Below are 22,883 nucleotides of genomic sequence, written 5' to 3' on the forward strand. Positions count from 1 at the left end.
TTTCAACAGTGTTGTATGTTAAGTAAGTTTACCAAAAAGCAGAGGATGTGTCAATCTGTCTTGAAAACAATCAATAATAATGGGCCATATATAAAAATAAATAAATACATATGGGGGCGATTTCCCGGACAGGGATTATCTTAAACCAGGACTAGGCCTTAGTTTAATTAAAACATTTAAGTAGTTTTAACAAACATGCCTTACTAAAAACATTACTTGTGTGCATTTTGAGACAACATCAGAGCAAGTTGTTTTCAGTTTGGACAGCTCTTACATTTATTTTAGTCTAGGACTAGTCTAATCCCTGTCCAGGAAACCACCCTTTAATTATTTAAATCTAGTTTGACAGCTATACGTGCCTTTCTATATAAAGCAAAAGTTTTGTTTTTAATGTTAACATTCCTTGTTTTTATTACATTATTTTATATTTTTTAATAACTTTGTCTAGTTTAACATTAATATTTATATAAGATTAATATTTATTCATTTTATATTTTTCCGATGTAAAAAGGTAGACAGACACACACCCAAAAACACTATTAAAAGGACAGTTCGCCCAAAAATGAAAATGCTGTCATCGTTTACTTACCCCCAAATTGTTCCAAAAGTGTTCCAAAAGAAGATATTTTGAAGAATGTGGGAAACTAAATAGTTCTGGGGCACCATTAACTACCTCAGACTTTGTTTTCCCTTACTATGGAAGTCAATAGTGCCGCAGATCTGCTTGGTTACAAACATTCTTCCAAATATCTTTCTTTGTGCTCAGCAGAACAATTACATTTAAACACGTTTGGAACAACTTGAGGGTGAGACAGAATTTTCATTTTTAGGTGAACTATCCCCAAGTCTCAATCAAAACATTGAGAGAAACTTACTAACCTGTGTCCCGTTTATGTATCCCTCAATTAATTTGAGCCGTTCTAACTCTGCATCACCAGAGACACGCCCGTTCTAGACAGAGAGGAAGAAAGAGAGAATGGTTACAATACAACCACACACACAACAGATAAAAAGGATTGCGTTCAAGTAGCCAGCGATCATGTCGCTTAACAATGCGACACATTCAGACCGATCAGCGGCTACAGCAGGACACAAAGTAAACACCATAATGTGCAAAATCCTAAATCAAATAAAACAATGTCCATGCAAGGGTGACTTAACAAAAAAAACCATGTGAATCAAGTTAATGACACCATCACAAAAGAGAAACATGACTGCGTTTAAAAAGAATAATGAAGGAACGAATGAATGAACGCCAGGAATGAGAGAAGGGGTTGACCGCTGCTACCTAGAGAATTTTACTCATGCATCTACACGACAATGGCATGCAGCACTTACAACCTATAGCACACACTCTCTACACGCAAACCATACAGAACGGGGGCTGCTGTACTATTCCCAGTCCACAGAGGGAGCCGTGACGGATGACCGTAATCTCATCTGACAGGCAGGCATGTGGGAACCTGTCAGCAGGTAGGATCCGAGTCTGCTCTGCATGTTAATATCCACACAACTATGTCAACAGAGGAGATACGACTGGTCATTGCATACCAAACAACATCAGGACTCTTATCTTTATGTGCCCAAGTGTGTTCGTGCGAGAAAGAGACAAAAGATGAGATAGGAGGGACTGGGGAGTGAAAAAGGTATTGTGAAGGATTGAAGTGCTTTAAAGGGACAGTTCACACAAAAATGAAAAATCTATCATTGACTCACCCTCAGGTTGAAATTAGCAAGAATGTCAGTAACCAACCAGATCTCAACCCCCATTTACTGCCATTGTATTTATTTTCCCTACTTTGACAGTAAATGGGGGATGAGACCTGTTTGGTTACTATCGATCTTCCAAATATCTTCCTTTGTGATCAGCAGAACAAAGACATTTATACAGGTTTGGAACAAGAAGGGGCGAGGAAATGATGACAGAATTTTCAATATTGGGTGAACTGTCCCTTTAGTATTCCTTCACCAGAGTTCACATTTATGCTTGGGTTCAATTCAAATAGTACACGTTAACTTAAGCCACAGCAGGTTTGCCAGTTTGATATGACATATTTGAATGTACACAAGCACGTATGAAACATTGAAAGCCATTTTGTAGGGACAGCTTAACAGCAGACTACTTACATTTTTGCCTTTAACACACAAAGATTGTATCACTTAAAGCATGGGTCTTCAACCGGGGGTCCGCGGCCCCTAGGGGGTCTGCAAATTACCATTTACTCACAGGCAACTTTTTGTTAAAAATGTAGCATGGGTACAGAAATATTACAACCAATGTTCTCTTTAAGCATCCATTCAGGCAGCAGAAGCAATAGAAGAAAGTTAACGTTACATCTGCTTCATCGTCTCCCTTCCGATAAGTTCAGAGTACGCATGAAAGGAGTTGCATGCAAATAAAGTGCATTCTCATATATTTCTGAACTTTTGTTCAAATTTGTTCAAGCTAAGCGCTAATTTGACAGGCAAATGACACCACAACGCTTCTGCATTGTAAACTCTTGACAAAACTATCGTACGCTTTTAAAATAAACGAAACGCGCACTGTGTACTGATGGTGCACCTCAAACATGTTGCGCCAAAAGTAACGCAGACTCGTTGCATGTTGCTCTCCTTAGTCTGATATGATGCTCTGCAGAAAAAAAACTTGTGAAAGACAATGGAGCTCAGAATTATAAAATAGCAGTGTGTTCTGCAACACACAGAGAAGAAAAAAAGAATGACACTTAATAAAACGGCCTGCTTTTACAACAGAATGCATAAAATCTGCACTGATTTCTTTCGCATACAGACACAACGTCTACCTCCACTAGAATAGAGTTTGTGCCATTAACCAGGGTCAGTCATCTCATTGAAGCCTTAATAACAACTAAGGTTCAGGACAAGTAAATAAATCTAAGGTTCAGGACAAGTAAATTGTCCATCTCACAGTAAAATTAAAACGAATGATGCTGCAAATCCTTTAAAATAATCAATAATGAAAATAATACACAGAAAAGTATGTAGCCTATGTGCAACAATAACATGCATAATAGTGCTAATGTAATGACTTAACATAATATTGCTGTGACAATAAGGCTTGTTTCTATTTAAATAGCTCTGGTTACACATTTAGTATAAGGGGGTCCCCTGCTCTATGCATCTCTCATCTAAGGGGTCCTTTCCCCGAAAAACATTCTACATCTAGCGGTTGAGCTTGGTATCGCAGTCTAGGTTCAAAATATTGGAGAGACAAGTTTAGCCATCCAACGGTTTTTCTCGGTTTCTTTTGCTCATTGTCAGAAATAATTTGCAGGCACTCTATTATTTGCGAATGTGTACCGGAAGTTAACTGGGGCTCAGGCGCGCGCGCATGCGCAGTAACGTTAGTTTATGTTGTCACTTTGAAACCGTCTATAACAACGGTTCTTGAACTTCTAAGATCAAGTACCACCTTCAATAAAATGAGTTGTTGCAAAGTACCACTTTATGACCACCATAGAAAATCATATGAATAAACACTCAAATTAATAGAGCTGCGAATCTTTATCTTGACACCTGGTCCTCCAATTCTAATGTATTATTAATAATACAAACACTTTTTATTTACTAGCTGTTTTCAAACTAAAGAACATGTTTTTTCCATGTTCCAGTAATAGTGGACACAAAACACTTCTGTAGTGCACAGTAAACAGGGCTCTGTAAATGACTTTTATGGGGGATTTATTAACTTTGTGGGGACTTGCAGAAAGACTACAAACCTATATTAAAGACAAACAATGTGGAAAGAATATTTAACACAGAAGATAAATGAATATACGTATACTTAAACATCAAGACAACAGCTGTATATAACAAGCAGAAGCTCTTGTCAAAGCGTGCACAAAACTAAATTGCAACACACGGCACGCTTCATTGATTTAAAGCCACAATATGGAATAATTTTGTTATGAAATATCCAAAAATCAATCGCACAGTGCGATATATTTCATACAGTTGTGTACTTACATTATCCCAAATGTTCCCAAGAATGTGCAAATCCAGAGAAATTCCTATTTAAAATAATGGCCCGACCCTTGTCTCCCTTATATTTGTCGCATATCAGTGACTTAATATCCGGTGCTCCGCACTACCTTCAGTTTCAGCTTGTAGAAACTAGGCAACACGCAAATGCGGAAATGGTTATACAGCATCTGGGACACAGCATCTGTTGTTCTGTTATTATGGATCACGATTACTCTTTGGCGAGTAAAGGAAACCCAAAAAAGCATAAACGTAGGCCAAATGAGGCAAGCAGGTTTACGGACAAACAAATAAATAAAACAAGGATTATATCGGCGTGGCGTTTTCTAAATGGAGAGAGCGAGATGTAGACTCGACAGAGACTCTGCTCTTGCATGTGTTATAATAGACAGGTAAGCACATTTTTTTGAATAGTTATGAATGCAGTTACCCTATGAAATACAGTATATATCGTACAAAAATATGTAGCCAGTAACGTTACTTGTAAATATTGTGGGTTAATTCAAATTTACTTTTTAAACAACGACTGTATGACTCTTTTAAACACATAAAACGGTGTAGCATTAGGCTACCAAATCAATTGACAACGTCCAATATCAGTCGCGGGCTAACGTAACATTACATTCCACGTTTCTTGCAAGCTAATTCATTACGATGACATAAAATAAAATTCATTCATTACCTCGTCCGTGAACATGATGGGCGATCTCCATACGCCTCTGGATGGTAAAAACGACATGTCCCATAATTCCACTCACCTACATAACGTCATTTAGCTTTGCCTTTTGTTGTTGTTTCGAAAGTGCGCCATCTAGCGGTCCAAATATTCCATATTGTGGCTTTAATTTCGAGTAGATGCAGACGTGTGTTGAATAAGCGCTTCATAGCAGCAACAACAGCGGTTCAAGTGCAGAAATACATAAGAAGCTTAATTTACACGCAGCTCATCAGAGAGAGAGTGAGAGACTCACAAGCGTCTGTCTGCTCCCGCTCTGTGTTTGAGCTGTCTGTCACGTGCCCGAGTTACATCGACCAATGATAAATAAACAATAATTCATACAACTATATTAAAATTGCACATAGGCTGATATGTATTCCGTATTTATCTATCATGTATTAAACATTTGAAATTGTATTTAAAACACGTAATGTAAATTCAAATATAGAGTTTTTACTTTTCTGTTGTGTCACGTACCACCAGGGGTCTCTTCAAGTACCACTAGTGGTATGCGTACCATTGTTTGAGAACCACTGGTCTATAAGGTAGGAAAAATAACCTTGAATTAAATACTTGATAAAGAGGTTTACTTATCCTATTGGCAATTGTTTTGCTCGTTTTAGGCATAATCTCACTTAATTTAGATTTTTTCATAATAGTAAAAACTTCAGATAATTTTTTTCTGAAGAAAATTTATCAAGATTTTAGATATTTATACTGCAAAGTAGGACAAAAAAACGTGAGGGTAAAAAATGTAAAAAAAATGCGTTTGGGTGAACTATTCCTTTAAAAAGACACTTACGTTGATTTTACCAATTATTGTCGAAAGGAATTCTACATGGAATTTTGCTGAACTTCCACTTAAGGTCCATGTAAGTAGGTCATACAAGAGTAAAGTAAGGATGAGTTTTATAACTGGCTGAAATATTCCTTCAGTTTGTCTTCAAGTTTGGGAGATGAGGGCTTATCGAACACATTTGAGACCAGAGAAACACATGCACACATAGTCGACTCCCTTGAAAGGGGGGTGTGTCCGAGTTGATCATGTATCCAATCAAATGACTCCACTCTTTCTGAATGTGGGACACAGAATTGGGAACATTGAAGTAAGACGAGAAAACTCTGATTAAGACTTAACACGTTCATCTCGAGCAACTTCCAGCGAAAGACAGTGCCTTCCGAAATCCTCTTCTAAACCCAAGGGAGACTCGACTTGCTAAACCGGTTTGTTATCTCTATTCACAGACATCAGCGGAAGTAGGTTTGGGTGTTGAGAAAGTTTCTGTGATAAGTGAGACATTGACCATGAGGCCAGTGAGGGAACAACAAATAAACAAAATTCCTCTTCATTGAAGACTTTCTTTCCGATGAACAGAGGGTTAGAAACACTCGTATCGTGTACAGACATGCGTTTGTGACGGATGACAGAAACATGACAAGACAAATAAACGTTAGAATTTAAGAGAGAACAAATGCAGCATGAACTGGGGAAACAAAGAACCATGCAAGGAAAATGTGGTTTAAAAAACTCAATGCGCACTGTAGGACTGTGATGTCACACATTATAATCACAATGACAAAGAGGAAAGGATGCAAATGGAAACATAATGGTGGTTTTTGGTGGATGAGTAAATCTGCATGCTCCTTGAAGGGCGCATAATGACGCGGTTGGGAAAGAAGGGCGAGATGATGTAGAACATGAGTGAGATATTGCAGGGTGATGATGCGGGGTACCCTGCTGCTTGGTGATTGGCTGGAAGGGCGTTACCTGCAGGGTAGGGAGGGGGCGGGGTAGGGTACCGGAGGGCCCCACGCTCCTCCTCTCCTCCTCCAGAGCTCGAGTCAGACGCTCGAACTGCATCTCCTGCTCTCGCACGGAGGCCAAGAGTGATGCGGCATTCTCACACTGCTCCATACACACTGAGAGAAAGAGGACAGGGTTACACACTCACACGCACGTCAGGAGATCTGGTGCCTGCACAGTGCACACGTGTACTGAAGACAGAAAGATGTGCTCAAGGCAGTCCTGTAGAAATTTACACAGAGAATTATAAATCTAACAGGGCTCAACAATAGTGATGATGGAAGAGGGGGTTCGAATGCAAACATATGATTTTTCCGATGTTAATTGCCATTTTGGGAATTCTGCGAGTTTTGAATATCACCAAGGTAATGTTATCTAGTAGGCAAACGGTTTTGTTCATAACGCAAGACGTCTGGGAGCATCCGTTGGCATAACATAACAGTATAAACAAATCAATACTATTTTGAACCATGTGCGATTGTTTTCCAGTAGCTGCCAAGGAGTTACTTTATCCCTGTTAAATTCAATTCAGTTTTTCTTTAGAAAGAAGGCAACAATTAAAAACCAATGAAATGTTGTCACCGGAGTATAAATCTAAAAACCATCTTGTTGAGCCCTGCTTAAGAAGGTGTGCACCACATGACCCATGCAGAAGCTAAATCAAGCATCAGACACAAAAAAGGGAAAACGTGAGAGAGAAAGAGAAAACATGACAGACAGAAAATAAAACCAGGGCTCCTGAGCTGCGAAGAGACAGCGAGACAGGTGCTAACAAAGCTCTTCAGACGCAGGCGTGATCACGCCGTCACTGCTTAGTGGCGGCACACGGAGGAAACCAGACCGGTTTCAAGCTTACAGATAGATTCAGTGTGTGTGTGTGTGTGTGTGTGTGCGTGTGCGTGTGTGTGTCAAGAGATCGTGTAGAGGCAGGAATAACGAGTGCAGACACAACAAGGAATGAACCATGGTCTATTCAACTCGAGAGTGGCTCCACACAACCGTATCGTAGCTTAAGGATAACCACAACCTATCCTTTCCTCAGTGATAGACTCTTTGAAGGCCATTTTACTGTCTGACAACCACAAAAAAGGAAACAATTGTTTTCGTGCTTAAAACAGATACAAAGTGCCATAGCAGGATGCACGATGATGGTATTGAGTAATACTATTGTGCTCATTGCATTTAAAATGCCACAGAGCGATGTCATCGTCCATCGAGATGTTTCACTGTAGCCATCGTCCGATGCCAATTTGGTAGACATCGCCCAACCCTAAACGCCACAGTACTGAATGAATGTCATGTTCATATGATGACAATTTGATAAGAATCCAAATGTACAAAAATCCCTTCCAACTTTTTTGCAGCCAGGTGACATCTGGTAACTGCATCTCATTACACCTCAACTTCAACAAATAATAACCGTTTCTCCCTTCGACTACAATACAAGCTATTGTAAAACAGTTGAAGCTACTACCAAAAATCTCATGCAGCATTTTATAATTTATTGTTAAACAGAGCTCTATTGTGCAAGTTCAACTTGGTGAAACTTAAGGTATCAGTGGTGTAGTGTATAAATAACCACTTCTGCCACTTCGTGCAGCATTTGCTCATTAGCACCAGCTAGCTGGGTGGGGTGCAATCGGAGCGTGTGAACAGCAGGTGAAAAAACGCTATGGAGGGTTGATCTGAGAGCAGCGAAACACTCCGAACCGAGACTGATGTCATGCACGGGAAGCTGAGTCAATCGAATGCTGTAGGGTGAAGGTCCTTTGGAAGAACTACTAGGCGAGACAGGGCATGATTATATTAAGATACACAAATTGAGAAATCAGTCTTTGGAAGTAGGGCTGCAACGATTAGTAATGTTGACAATAAAAAATTGTCGACAATCTCATATTTATCTTGAGTACCTATACAGTAGTATTGCATACTTCGTATCTTCGAAGAGTATTTCGTTTGATCACATTTATAAAAGATAGATACAACTGTACGTTTTTTTCCGAAAGCATACGGCGCGTGCAGGCGGGGAGGGGTAGGTTGAACTAAAGCACGTGCGCACCCATTGCCAACAAAACACAGACATCAGGTTCACTCACCGCATGCAGTTCATGTCCGGGATCTTTTAGCGCTGGGACGGCTCCATATATCAGTTTCAAAAGATATCCAAATCCACCATTATATCCACTATTTATATAACATTCATCACCCAAATGCAGTGAACAAACAAACACCTGAACTTCGCGAACGTATGCTCTCTCTCTCTCCTGCACACAAGTGAAAGTGACATCTGTGCATGCTCCTACTCCTGCTCTCCTTGCTGCCGTGTGGGCGTGCCGCGTGCTTTTCCGGGAGAATTGTCCAATAAGAGACCAAGAATAATTGTTACGAAACAGTTTTATATGTTTGAAAAAAACTTTCCGTAACATGTACGATCGCTGGGGAAGTGTATCGAGCACAGAAATACTACGTAATACGCCCAACTCGCTTATTAACAAGTTGACCATGTTAAGCAAGCATGAGAAGACAGCACGTTTAACATTGTAAAGAAGTCAGAATGCATGACACACTGTTGCAGCACCCCTTTAAGGGCCCGCAATAACGTGGTTTGACCTGCGGGGCACTCTAGCAAGACTACCCTTCAAGAGGCAACGCAATAGAAGAACATGCCGCTTGCCAATGCAAGCTGAACTAGCAGAGCAGTCTGTGACGATTGCGACAGAGATATTTTTGCATTTTACGCCTATTTCGCCTAGCATATAAACACATTAACCAATGTTATCCTTACTGTGAATTGAATTTAAAATGCATCCAGAGTCACAGAGCGAGCGTTTTGCAGTTCTTTCTTGACCCCCCCAAAAACATGTTCTCTTAGAAGCTGAAGTGTATAATTTAAAATGCTCCATCTGTACCTGCATAAGAGGATTAAACGTCCCGGCTGAATAAACAATAGAACCCTGCCCAAAAAACCATAGAAAATGTCATGGATTATGGTAATTTAATTGGTTTTAATGGAAACTATAATGGTCTAATGTTTATTGGTACGTGATGAATTCTATTGGTGGGAATAATGCCCAAAACACACTACAAAAATTAGTTTTGTAACGGTTTTAATGAAAAAAGTTTATTGTTTATAATAGTATTTCAATGGAAACCATTCAAATTTCTTTGATGGGTTCTATTGGGTTTCTATTGTTTTTTTTGCAACTGGGGTAGCCTATATTTATCTTAAATAAATCCTGTAACTGATCAGTCTTTAGAATCATTAGTTATTATTAGAACATAATTTTTTAAAAATCTACAGTATATGGAGTTGTATAAAAATAAGTTGTATAATAATAAATGGTATGGCGTTGTACGGACTTGGTTCCCTGTATAGTTTTTACATCAATAGTTGCGTTTTTCCTTAAGAAAAAAACTTTTTTTACATTTACATTTATGCATTTAGCAGACACTTCTATACAAAGCGACTTAGTGACTTTCAAGCTATACATTTTTAATCAGCATGTACTAGAACCTACTTTATATATCCAAATAAATTGATATTGAATCAAACTGAATCTTGGAAAGAAAATTACAAGCTTAGAAAATCAAACTGTGAAATGTGTCAATGCCCTGCCTTATTTAAAACAAAGTAGCAGCTGTTTGACTATTGATGGAAGACAGAAACCTGAAGAAATTTCTCCATTCAGCTGTTTTGAAGCTGGCTCGAAGTTCACACAGCTATTTTCAAAAGCTGAAATAATGTCCTTGTTTTATTTATTAGTTAAAATAGGTCTAACTCAATATTTTAATGAATTGCAAAAACTGAATAATCGATCAAAGCCTACTGATTAATCTGTGAAATAATCAACGATTAGCCGAATAATCATTCCAATAATCGTTAGATTAATTGATTACCAAATAATCGCTTGTTGCAGCCAGGGCTGCAACAACTAATCGATAAAATCGATAATGAAATTCGTTGTCAACGAATTTCATTATCGATTAGTTGGTCTGTGACGTCACTTGCGAGCTGCGCAGTTATAAATCAAGCGCGTCTTCCCTTTTAAAATTACCATTTTAGATGCGTCTCTCCGTGCAGGATGAGCTGCGCAGTTTTAAATGCAGACGTGGTTCTCCGTGGATGCATCTCTTCGTGCAGCGCGAGGTACGCAGTTTTAAAGTCACACTTGTCTCTCCGTGCTGCACGAGGTGCGCAGTTTGAAACTCACACGTGTCTCTCCGTGCAGCGCGAGGTACGCAGTTTTAAAGTCACACGTGTCTCTCCGTGCTGCACGAGGTGCGCAGTTTGAAACTCACACGTGTCTCTCCGTGCAGCGCGAGGTACGCAGTTTTAAAGTCAGACGTGTCTCTCGGTGCATGCGTCTCTCCGTGCAACGCGAGGTGCGCAGTTTGAAAGTCACGTGTCTCTCCGTGCAGCGCGAGGTACGCAGTTTTAAAGTCAGACGTGTCTCTCCGTGCCGCACATGTTGCGCAGTTTTAAAGTCAGACATGTCTCTCGGTGCGTGCGTCTCTCCGTGCAGCGCGAGGTGCGCAGTTTTAAAGTCCGACGTGTTCTGCATGCATCTCTTCAAGTTGCGTAGTTTTAAAGTTTAAAGGGGAGAGCTGTTTTAAATGACAAAATTAAAGATTATATTAGTAAAACCCAATTTGTGGCGTTTGCACTTTGCAAAGTACATAATAGGCTAAATACCCTGATTTGGTGGTTTATTTAGTTCAGAGGTGGGTAACAAAGTACATTTACTTGAGTACTGTACTTAAGTACACTTTTTGAGTATTTGTACTTATTACTTTTTCTGTTTACTTTTTACTGTACTTCACTACATTTGAATGACAAATATCTCACTTTTCATGGCACAAAAAAAATATTTCCTTGGCCGACCCTCCCCTCGCTCCGACGTTTGGGAGAGACTATTGTCAGTTGCTTCTAATATGACACACCTGAATCAACTCACCAGGTGTGTTAATTATGGAGACATTCACAACATTTTGGGAGAAGGCTAATGAGTTCAGTTGTGTATACTTTTCCCATATCTGATTTACTTATTATAAGCAAAAGATGTAATTACATTTTTATCCGATTAATCGAAAAAAATTATCGTCAAACTAATCGATTATCAAAATAATCGTTAGTTGCAGCCCTAGTTGCAGCCCTATTTGGAAGTAAACGAACCCAGATTAGGTACAAACGGTATTATGGTCAATCTAAAGTGAAACAGAAACTAAGCCTACTGTACCTGCCCACATTCATCATTTATTACAGTGAATGATTGTCAAGTGCTTTTATAAAATAACTACTACGATGCACGAAAGGTTAAAACAAAATTCCAAACGTGCAACTGACTACAGCCACTTTAGGTTTTGGCAACCAAACTTGCATGCAAGTGTTACGTCGACATAACTGTTTAAAGGAACGGCTCTTCCAAACAAGCAAAAGCTCTATCAACATTTAACTCATCCATGTGGAAATGCATGCAAGAATCACAAAATCGTATTTATTCGAAAAGATCTATGCTGCCGACACCCTTGCACCTTTGATGTTAATGCTATTTGCCTATTTGTACATTATACGGTTTATTCATGTTATTCAGTTTATATTTTGTACTTGTATGTGGTATTCTAATATTGTAAATATGTATGAGAATTCACTTTCAATTTTAGAATGCACAATATTGTGCTTGCACAATGACAAGAAATTTCTATTCTATTCACAGTTGTAATTTGGGTGAAAAATACTGTTAAACCCTTTTAATTTTTCCATGTATGTTTAGAAATTAAACACCCAAACAGTGGGATCTGAATACAGTCTCCATGCCACTGTATATATTTATCTTGGCTATGAAGATATCTGCATAAATCTGCCTTTTTCCGATGTCTACAACACAGCCACAGCAAAAACAAAAGCTCAATTTGGACCGAGAATTTCAAGACCTCTCCACTCCCAAAGTGCAAGCGCAGCACAACTACCGTGCATGTCAGAAACTATTTTAAGGCGACCGCACGATCCAAAAGCGAAAAAGACAATCTCCAAAACAAACAGTGGCTCCCGTCCCTATCATGAATACATGCTTCAAATGGAAGCACGCAGAAGCCAAGGCCAAATGATTAAAACAGCAGCATAGGGAAGCTCCGCCCTTTAGTAAAAGAACACGGTAGTCTATGACGATTCAGGCCACTAACTCGACCCGCAACTACACACATGACTCCTCAAAAATGGTGACAGAGCGATAGAGAGAGAGAGAGAGAGAGAGAGAGAGAGCGAGAGAGCGAGAGCGAGCGAGAGAGGAAATATTCGCAGCTGTCTGCCTACTGGTTAACAGAACAATAGGAAGAGTGTCCACTACAGAGAATCGCTTGAGAGCGGGACAGCAGGGTGTGCATATGTGGTAGTGACTTTGGTCCAGGGGGGGTGTGGGTGGGTGTGATGATTGCATTGTCCTTGAAAACACACACACAGCAGTCAGTTTCATCTACGACTGAAACTGCTTTCCACCTCTCTTTGACTTCCCTCCCCATAAAGCAAATAGACTCTCACAGAAATTCAGGAATGAGCGAACACACACACACACGCACGCACGCACACACACATTCCAGCCTGTATTGTGGCATGTCAGATCCTGCCTGGGCTTCTCTCTCAGTTTGAAAATAACTGGAAAACAATTCCCTTCCCTTTTCCTTATATGTCGCTCTTTGTCTGTATTGCCTGTGACATGCGTATGTCCTCATTCCGTCCCTCAGCATCTGATTGATGAATGAGTAACTGATGACTCACTCAGATTTCAGACTGTTTTACACAGATACATGCATCATCTGGACAACAAAGCCTACTGATACGATTTTCACTGTAACAAAACTTTGAACAAAGGAGGACTGCTTGATCATGATTGGTCAATCGGCTTGGAAATAACTGGAAAACACACTTCCCTTCTTCCTTATATGGCACTACTTTGTCCTCTTACCAATGACATGTAGGCCTATATGTCCTCATTCTTCCTTAGCATTTGACAAAAATATTTTTTTCCCCAGAGTAATTCCACAAAGCAAAACCAAACAGGGTTGGGCCTCTCTGGAATGCTTGACTCTGATTGGTCAACGACAGCATTTGGTTAATCAAGCATGTATAATGATCTGCACTATTAACTGTTTTCCTATGAAACTTTTTTTTGCATACACCGTAACACCAGAAAATACAACAGAAATAAATTGTAAAAAAAGTAAAATTACACGTTTTCCCCATTTTTCCTGTAAATTTGCAGTCCTTTTCAGTAATTTTATGTTTTCCCCATTTTTCCTGTAAATTTGCAGTCTTTTCAGTAATTTTATGTTTTCCCCATTTTTCCTGTAAATTTGCAGTCTTTTCAGTAATTTTATGTTTTTGGCCGTATTTAAAAAAACATGAAAAATCTGTAAAAAAAAAAACCCTAGTAAAATTCCGTAACATTACTGTTTTTTTACATTATATGTGGAAAATCTGTAAAGAAAAATTCTGGGTTCTTTTTCAGTGTAGCTGTTCTAGATTCATATGCTATAGCGTCATCTTACGGTCAATAATAAAATAAACTTGCATCAATATTCTTACATCATTGTACAATATCTCATCAATATTTTAATACCATTTGTTTAGTAAGTAGCCCAATAAAAAGCAGGCTAATGGATAGTTATATTACAAAATAAAGCCCATTAAAAATTCACATTATAACAGCAAGCATACTTGACGTGTATGCAGAATAAAGTCAGGTCAATTCAAATCCAACGCCGTCACAAAAATTCGACACTGATGACACCATCAAACACACGATACAGAAAAGGTAGTGTTGCATTGTTAGTGTGATGTCTAATTGGCTGTGTTTACTGTTTACCAACAATTCACAAAATACCTGAAGGCAGCTGCACAGTCTGCTAATGTCAGATATAACAACTGTGTTTTTGTATGCATATACCCTACAGTTTCAGACTGACAGGCACCATTTTTCTTCTTTAAAAGATAAGCAAATATTTAATGACTATTAAAACTTAATCACTTCCCAGTTTTCGGACACAGTATGTGTGTGACAAAAAAAGCATCCACAGGACACTTCCAGCTGCAGGAGTTCTCTTCTCCTAAGGAGAAAACTGTCATGGGACAACTCTCTAAATAGGCCTGACCTAGAACAACCTGAAACTTGGGGAAAAACATGATTTAACACCACAGGTACACTATATCTAAAAAAAGCATACCTTGCTGATCTATGCGTCACACCAGACATAACCCAGTTTGCTTTAGCATCCCTGGCACAAAACAACATCTGGTCAAATGCCAGTCCATATTAAGAATCTATGATTCATCAAGTATCCAAACCCCACTGGGGCAACCCGAGCACTGGCAGGATTACAGAGAAAAATGTCCTACATGACATCATGAATGCATCACCGAGGCCATTTGACATCATAATTAAATGTCAAAGAACTCTTATGACGGACAAACCAGAGATAGGAACAGGAGCATTACGCATAAGCCACGCTAGACCCAAGTAATTCAATTTGTCAGGTGCTTAATCATGCGTGTCCTCTAATGGGATAGCACAAGTATTAGACAGCTTAGCTATAAAGCATCCAAACTCTAAACACCAAGCGCTAACACTCATATTGAGATACTGACAAGATCACCAAAGCGCTATAATACCTTAACATAGTTTAAACACATTATTGAGGACAAGTAAATAAAGCTAGCAATATAACCGAGTGCAGCTGGCAGCCGAACATCATACGATATGACCATCAAATACATGTGGGAGGCGATACAGACAACAGCTGCTGACTTCTGCTCCAAATATGTGGATTATGAGAAGAAAAACATTAGGGGGGCATAACGTGCCTTTATATGGCGACTTGGAGACAAAGTCAATACAAGTGCACCTTTAGGTCATTCAAAAATATTTGATTCGTAGTGTTTGTATTTTACCACTCCTCATGCATGCATGCATTTCTCAGTTACTGCTGACTCGGTTCAGGCTGAAAGCAAAGCACTACACCATCAGCACTGGCCTGCCTCCAAACTAAGCTCGGTGAACTTTGGTACACACAGCCAACTGATCCCCAATGCGTTTTAGCACAATATACGCTGCTACAGCTCGAACACATATTGAGAAGGCCGTCGTTAAAGCTATCAAGCTTGGAGAAAGGGTTTATTGACCTTTCTGCCTGGACGCATCACTCAGCCACTGAACATTACAGCCATTATTGCTCATTCAGCCGCGGGCGCCACACACCCGGAAGTGGGAGCGCCGGTGACGTAACACGTTTCAAACATCAACCTGAGAGGCCGTTACTCCAGGTAAAAGGTAAGAAGGAGGTACCGAATCCCTGTTCTCTTGCTGGGATTTGAAAATCCAAAGTACAACGAGCTAACCGCTGGGAAAAGCCTCGTCGTGCGCTTTTTAAATAACAGCGCTGCGTCCTTCCGCCTTTGAAAGACACACCCTGCTGTTAACATCAGAGCCGGTCATTACTGCGGTCAAGCGATTTGGTTACTCGCCTACTGAGGAGTCATCTTGAACGGCACATTTAAACCTACAGTTTACAGTAACTCTTTACTAATTCGGATTATCAACTGGGGGATTTACATTTATTCTGCGTTTCAAACCGGGCGAGTACACGCATGTCCCCTTCTCAGGTCAAGGTAGACGAGTGTGTAAATCCCCAAACATTCTCGCTTTGAGGCTTTAATGTTTCTGATAAGCATCGGATTCCGAATGACAGTGACTCACGCCGTGTCTCATGCGGGTCGTGGGGTAAATCATGCACTGTGTATGTAACGTTAACCTGCTGTTTCACACGGGATGTGTGTAAATGAGAGAGTCACACTGAACCGCGCCTTTCCCTTCCCCCACACTCACACCCTTCCACTAAAATACCCACTCAACAGGTTCCTAAACTTTTCACGTAAAGATTATTGCCTATACAGGGAGAAATATCCAAACAAATTTCGCCCTCTTCTGGAAAAAAACCCCCCGCTGGTTTGAGTCAAAGTCACGTACGAGAGACGCCATCTCTGCACCTGCGAAGCGGAGATCGGTTCAGGTAAACCCAATAACAGTTATAGTTTAAAACCGATTCGCTTCTTAGTGTAAAATATCACATGCAACACACATTTAACTAAATATATAAATCTCCACAAACTGAGTTTTCGTATTTAGTCATTAAAATATTTTTTTTAAAGATCAGATTTTAAAAAAGTTCAGAGTACATTCGATGTCACAAAAAACTATTATTTTTCCGAAACAGTTCTCTAAAGGTTAACTTCCGCAAACTCAGGTGTGTGCCTGGGCCCGACCTGCATTAACGTTACCTTACTGCAGTGAAAATTCCTCCCCCCTTGCATTAAATTTCTTTCCTTTCAATTCCACATATAAAGTCACTGTGACAACACGCATAACAAATATCACATTACTATACCGTCTGGAAGGTGCAAAATTGATTTCCAACGAGAATAATAAACTATTGTGAATTCGTCGCAACTAAATTCATTTATAGAAATCGTGTCTTCAACACCAGCATCATTAACTGTTAATACAAAACAACCACACTGATACGCATACATACACCACACACAACACACGCAAGTAAACAGATAACTTTATCATCCGTGTAACGTTAACTTAAAAATCACAGGACCGCAACCACCCTGGAAAAACAGGGAACAACGCACCGCTCAGAATACTATTTAGCACGAATGTATTACGAGATCAGAAAAAGACTGTGCTGTACATTTACGCATAACTTTTTGAATTTTAGGAAAACAGAGGCTTCCTTCGTCCCTGTGATCATCGGCACCAAATGAAACTCACGCTCGTGCCGTGTCGCTTAGCACGACTGCTAACTCCACTAGCCTGCTAACATGGAGAGCTGGCTAACTTTGTTACGCTCCCAAATAACGAGGCCAAACGGGGAAAATCGGAGGACAACAAAGAAAGTCAAGAGAGATCAGAACAAACAGAAGAGTTTCCATAGAATCTGTCTACCTTTGGTTTTGGATTTGTTAAAGTCCCGATGTGAGGTCGTGGCCTATCGAAACGGGCTTCTCTATGGCCAGTTTCAGATTTTCCAAGCGGTAGGAAGTGATTGTAATTCCAAACGTTTGCTGCTCTATATTTGGGCGTTTCAGCCCCACGCTACACCAGACGCATTTGCCCTATTTTATGAGTCCGTCGTCTATCGTGCGGCCTGTAACGTGCCTCCTCGAAAGAAATAAAACAAATAATTTGTTTGAGACGAACAAATTTAAGCACTCTTTTCAAAAACCCACCAATCTATCTCGCTCCCCTTGTTCACTCCTCTCTTCGCTCGTCGTCCCACCGTGAAGCGTCTGACCCCTCCCCTGTGAAAGTGGAGTTCAGCTTTCCAACACGACTGGGCGGGGACAGGGGTGAGTTTTCAATAAGCGAGAAAGAAAACGCATCGAAATTTCATTGCAAATTTATTTTTTATCATGTAAACGCCCTCTTCTCTTTGGGGTAGATATTTCGTTGTGTTCTTTGTTGTCGGGATCTTTGTATTCGATCACTGGTTTCACGTCACGAAATTCATGACAAAAACGCGCTTTGCTACACCTGTGAACTTGTGATATTTCATTTTAATGCTCGGAAATGCGCGAATTCTATAATATGGTGTAAATTGATAAGTGTTAATGAGTGTGTAAACTACCAGTGAGAATAGAAGTTAAAGAAAAATCTCCTGAAACGCAATTAAGCTGTTCATTATTGGTTCAACACTACTGTAGATTTCATAATGATAACATTTCATAGCCGTTTTATCGCAATTGTCACGTCCGTGTTCAGAAAAAGATAGAAAGTTAATTTGTGATTGTTCATACTATTGCTTTTCATTTGAAGCTCCGGGTTTTTACAAAGGTCTTCAGTTGTGACGTCATTTAGAATGCTTCATAAATTCCATTTAAAAGTATTTAATTTCAGTAACAAAATGCATCATGCATAATTTTGAAATATTTATCATTCAAATTTTCGATTAAAAAAAAACGCTGATTTCTGTTTCCAATTTCAACCTCTGGTGTGGTGTAGCCAATTCTTACAAAAGTCAATTTTGACCAATCATGTTCATATTTAACTGTTCTAGAATAGATAGTGTACCTTGTGGATTGCCAGTCTTTGTCAAGTCCTTACAGCACAGTTTAAATTGTCCACCTGATAAAACTGTGATATTTGAAATCCTATTAAAAGCTTACGAAGAATTATATAAATTCTATCTGATCACCAGAGGTCCATTAGACCAATCAAATTAAATTACATCAATCTCATTGTATCGGACTACACTAATAAATTATGCTACTAAATAACATTCTGAAGAAAAAGTTCAAATATTATCTGTAGGACAGTTCCATAAAATTTCAATCTACCCTAAACATCATTTCCTATAATCATCATCTTTTTTTAGATGAAATAACTGACTGTAATTTATGACTAAATTGACTCACAAGCAGTTATATTTCATGATAGTTATCGGAACCTCCTGAATGTGTGACACACAAGATTCCTCTCCCTAGAAAGGGAGTTTGTGGACCCATGTGCTTAGCAGGTGACTCAGGGTAGGGCTTGACAAACGTTACACGCCTTCTAGTGGCTAGGACACGAACCTTCAGTGAAACTCCTTGTTAGGATCAAAGGTCAGTCAGTCTATTGGCCCCAGGGCACACAAAAGCATTCAGCAGATATAGTGTAGGGAACTCTATGTGATTTTTGAATAATGGTGCTGGTTAAAGGTCACATGGCGGATTGTTAGCCATTGGGCATTTTGTTGCCAAAACTAGCTTCAGCAAGTTTAGGGAACAGTTTCACTGCTAAAGCAGGCTTACCATCATTGTAGCGACTAACATCCGCCCCACCCTGCTTCATTTTAGTTTTATCAGCTGAGCCTTTATCAAATATTTTAAAATGCAGGACCTTGTACAGACAGGCTTCCTGACTGGTATCTTTCGGTGTTGTGAGGAGTCTTTGGTTGACCCATTGGAAACAGATTAATACTTTATGCATCAGGAGCATACCCATAATGAAGCAAATTAAAAGCATCTCAAATGAACTGGCTTTTCTCATAAGGGCGGCCAGGATATTTTATGCAGTTTTTATTTTTATACTATAGCTTGCTGGTTCATTATTTACATTTTGTCATTTAGCAGATGCTTTTATCCAAAGCGACTCAGGGAGCAATAAGCGATATGTCAATCTACAATAGGCAATAATACAATAGGTGCTAATACAAAGTTACTAGTTTCAACAAAAGCCAGACCAATACCTTGGTGGTATAGAATAAAAGTAGAATTATATTATTATAGTAATTATAGTAGAATAAAACGGACGTTACACTAACGTGCACTATGGGTCTATGTCAAGATATCGAGCATAGCTGATGAGACCTGAGGGTCGACAAGCAAGAATTTTGTGTGTTCTATAGGAAATTCTTGAAATTCTAGTGAGACTTTTAGTCAGTAGTATATTTAAACGAGTTTTTGACCCTATATAGTAAACAAGCAAGGTCCTACACATCAAACTCTCCCACACTTCTGTTTCTATTTCTTTTACTACATGCAGAAAAGGGATTTAAAAAATTGTCAACCATTGAGAGAATTATCAGAATGATTGTACCATATTTTAAAATACTGATTATTTGCCTGATTTGATTTCCATGCTTTTCTAAATATGTTTTTAAAAGTTTATTTTCCTCAGAATTATACCCACATATAGGTTATACAATTTTATAAAAGGCATTTAAATAAATTTGTTACACAAATCATTTTTAATATACCTTATATGTTTTGGGGCCTCTGATCTCTTGCACTGAAGAACTGCGTCATTTTTATATCAGCTAGAGGTGTGACGGGTTGTTTCATTTGCCACTGTACACCAGACACTCACACCCTGTGTGATTTCACTTCTAATTTATTTGTATACGCATATTTAATATTGTTTTATTTGTGTGAGAGTATTCTGATATTTATGGACCTCATAATGTGTGTGTTTTATAGACAATTATGACAGAAAGCTTCTGTGATTACTGCAATCTCACACATTATTATATAATTAATGTATGTGATATTCTGCTGTTCTCTAGCATATAAAAATATATGAACTCTATTATATTACCCAGAGCTCCACCTAGTGGCCATTTATGCTTCTTTCATTTTGCCCCATGAAAAATGGACACCTTCCCTCTTTATTTCCCATGCGTGTGTAAACTAAAAAAATAACCAAGGCATGGCAAAAATAACAGACAACACACGTGAAAAGCTCTGAGCAGTTTTGAGACAGCAAGCTTCAAGGTTTTTGCATTTCATATCATTTTGTAAATAAAATCTTTTCATTTTCTAAAAAAAGTCCCATAATGTACACAACATAAGGAAAAAACATCACATATTGTAAAGAACAACAAGAATATGTGAATAACTCAATTTTGACAAAAAATGTCAAAGAGAACCTTCTAATTCAAAGGTGATGATTTATTGAATGTATTAGGCTAATTATTATTTTTCTTTATTATATTTCAGAAACCACATCCTTCAGACACACACAAACTACTTGAAGCTATTCAAGTGTGGATTTAATCAGAATAAATCAATGCTGGAGAACTACATCTGTTGTGTAACATTATTTCTTGCTCTATATTAAAAACTTTTTGATTGAGGTTGCGTTTTGAAGTGTTGACACACCAGTGCATCACACATCTAACAGTTTCTCTTATCTTTACATAGATCAATGTTGTCAATTTAGTGTCCTCTCAGTGTTAACTCATTCATAATGCATGCATTCATGAGCATTTCCTTCAGCTGACTATTATGTTATACGTTCACATTTATGCACAACCAGACGTTTTTATTCCAGTGCATTAAACAGTATTCATTTTATCAGTATACAGTATGTATGTTTTCCTGGGCATTGCACCCACGACCCTTGCACTGTTCTTGCAATGTTCTAGCTGAGCTACAGAAACATTTGTCGATCAGACTGTTCCTCTGTTTTGAACTAACGTTTGAGCACAAAATTACTGATTACTGACTTTTATCTGAAACGTCTTCAACATTGTTTTGTCATTGATATCGCACATTAAATATTGATAGCATACCTGCTATTATTCCCTGCACTTATTGATCTGATGTTTTTGTCTGAGGTGATCAATAAATCCCTGCTGAATTTTACATTTACTGGTCCCTGTGTTGTTATTATATAGGCCTGGCTATATGTGTTAAAACATTAATATTTGTTTCCTAAATTAACTGATTCATAAAGTAAATGTAAAATGTAAACTACACTGAGTGTATAATAGGTCCATTCTTGTAGGTAATATGGAATATTAGGAACATTTCTAATAAATGTTAGCTAAGCTATCTTTTTCAGGATTCCCTTTGACTAACTAGCAGGCAGATGAACGCGCATACAAGTTAGTGGTGGGCGATACTGTAAAATTTAGTATGGATCCGATACCAAGTAAATGCAGGGCCAGTATTGCCGATTTCGATACCGATACCAATACTTTTTACTTTTAAAAAGCATTCACTTGAACTTACATTTACTTTCCTGTAAATGAAATGTCATGATTTATCAGATGAATGCATCATTAATATGCTAAATCTGAACACATTTTCATGACCACTAAGATATTTTGTGATTTGTGCTCTTAATGTGCCTGTAGACTAATTAATCATGTAGATGTTAAAACACTGGACATCATTTAAACCAAATAAATCTATTTATTTAGTTATTTATTCCTGTAATCGAATTTGCAAACATGAACTTTGCACCAAATTATTACTGTAAAATAGTAACAATAACAGATTAACAGAACAGAAAAACGATATATAACAAAACAATTTCTCGTTATCCCAGTACTACTTCTCTAGCTTTAAAAAAAAACAAAGTGCACAAAATTATTACTCAAGAACAAAGATTTTAAAACTGCTTTTCCGTTTTTGTTCAGTGTTATGTTTAGACAAAATAATAGAACAAATTAACGTTTCCCTTTCATTACACTTTTTTAAGTGAATTTATAAACAAAGTGCACACAATTATTTAAGCACTTTATTTACTTTGTGTCTCAAACAATAAAGTACTTTCAATCTTTGGCTTTTTACCCGCAAAGGCCCACTGCCATACATCGCAGTTCGCAGTGTTTTTATTCACCGAGGTGATAAAACGCCACACGATGCTCCTCTTCTTTTCGCTGGTTGCAGCTGCGTCTGTGTGCTTGCGCTTGGCGCTGCTGAGTCACGTGATAGCGGACTACAAAACACAGCAGGGCAGGGAGGAGCAACGTGTGCAAAACTAGGTGTATGGGAAATAGTTTTTCTTCATTATACAATTAGTAGCTACATTAGTA

General features: G+C 38.6%; 1 protein-coding gene across 6 annotated transcripts in view; it reads right to left on the reverse strand.

Moving 5' to 3' along the window:
• ctnnd1 (catenin (cadherin-associated protein), delta 1) overlaps window positions 1-17,934 on the reverse strand; it is a 32,225-nt gene extending 14,291 nt beyond the window's left edge. For 3 of the 6 annotated variants that reach the window (XM_057330709.1, XM_057330710.1, XM_057330707.1), the window contains exons 1-3: window positions 17,525-17,876; window positions 6,489-6,640; window positions 880-951 (exon numbers count right to left, since the gene is read on the reverse strand). In XM_057330709.1, coding sequence (XP_057186692.1) covers window positions 880-951; window positions 6,489-6,635 — 219 coding nt within the window. In that variant the 5' untranslated portion in view covers window positions 6,636-6,640; window positions 17,525-17,876. Of the gene's footprint in view, window positions 1-879; window positions 952-6,488; window positions 6,641-17,524 lie in introns of all 6 variants that reach the window. The other 3 variants (XM_057330708.1, XM_057330713.1, XM_057330712.1) reach the window with 3 other exon arrangements.
• Between the last annotated feature and the right edge of the window lie 4,949 nt (window positions 17,935-22,883).

The sequence above is a fragment of the Triplophysa rosa genome, linkage group LG4 (genome assembly GCF_024868665.1).
Source record: "Triplophysa rosa linkage group LG4, Trosa_1v2, whole genome shotgun sequence".
NCBI lineage: Eukaryota > Metazoa > Chordata > Actinopteri > Cypriniformes > Nemacheilidae > Triplophysa > Triplophysa rosa.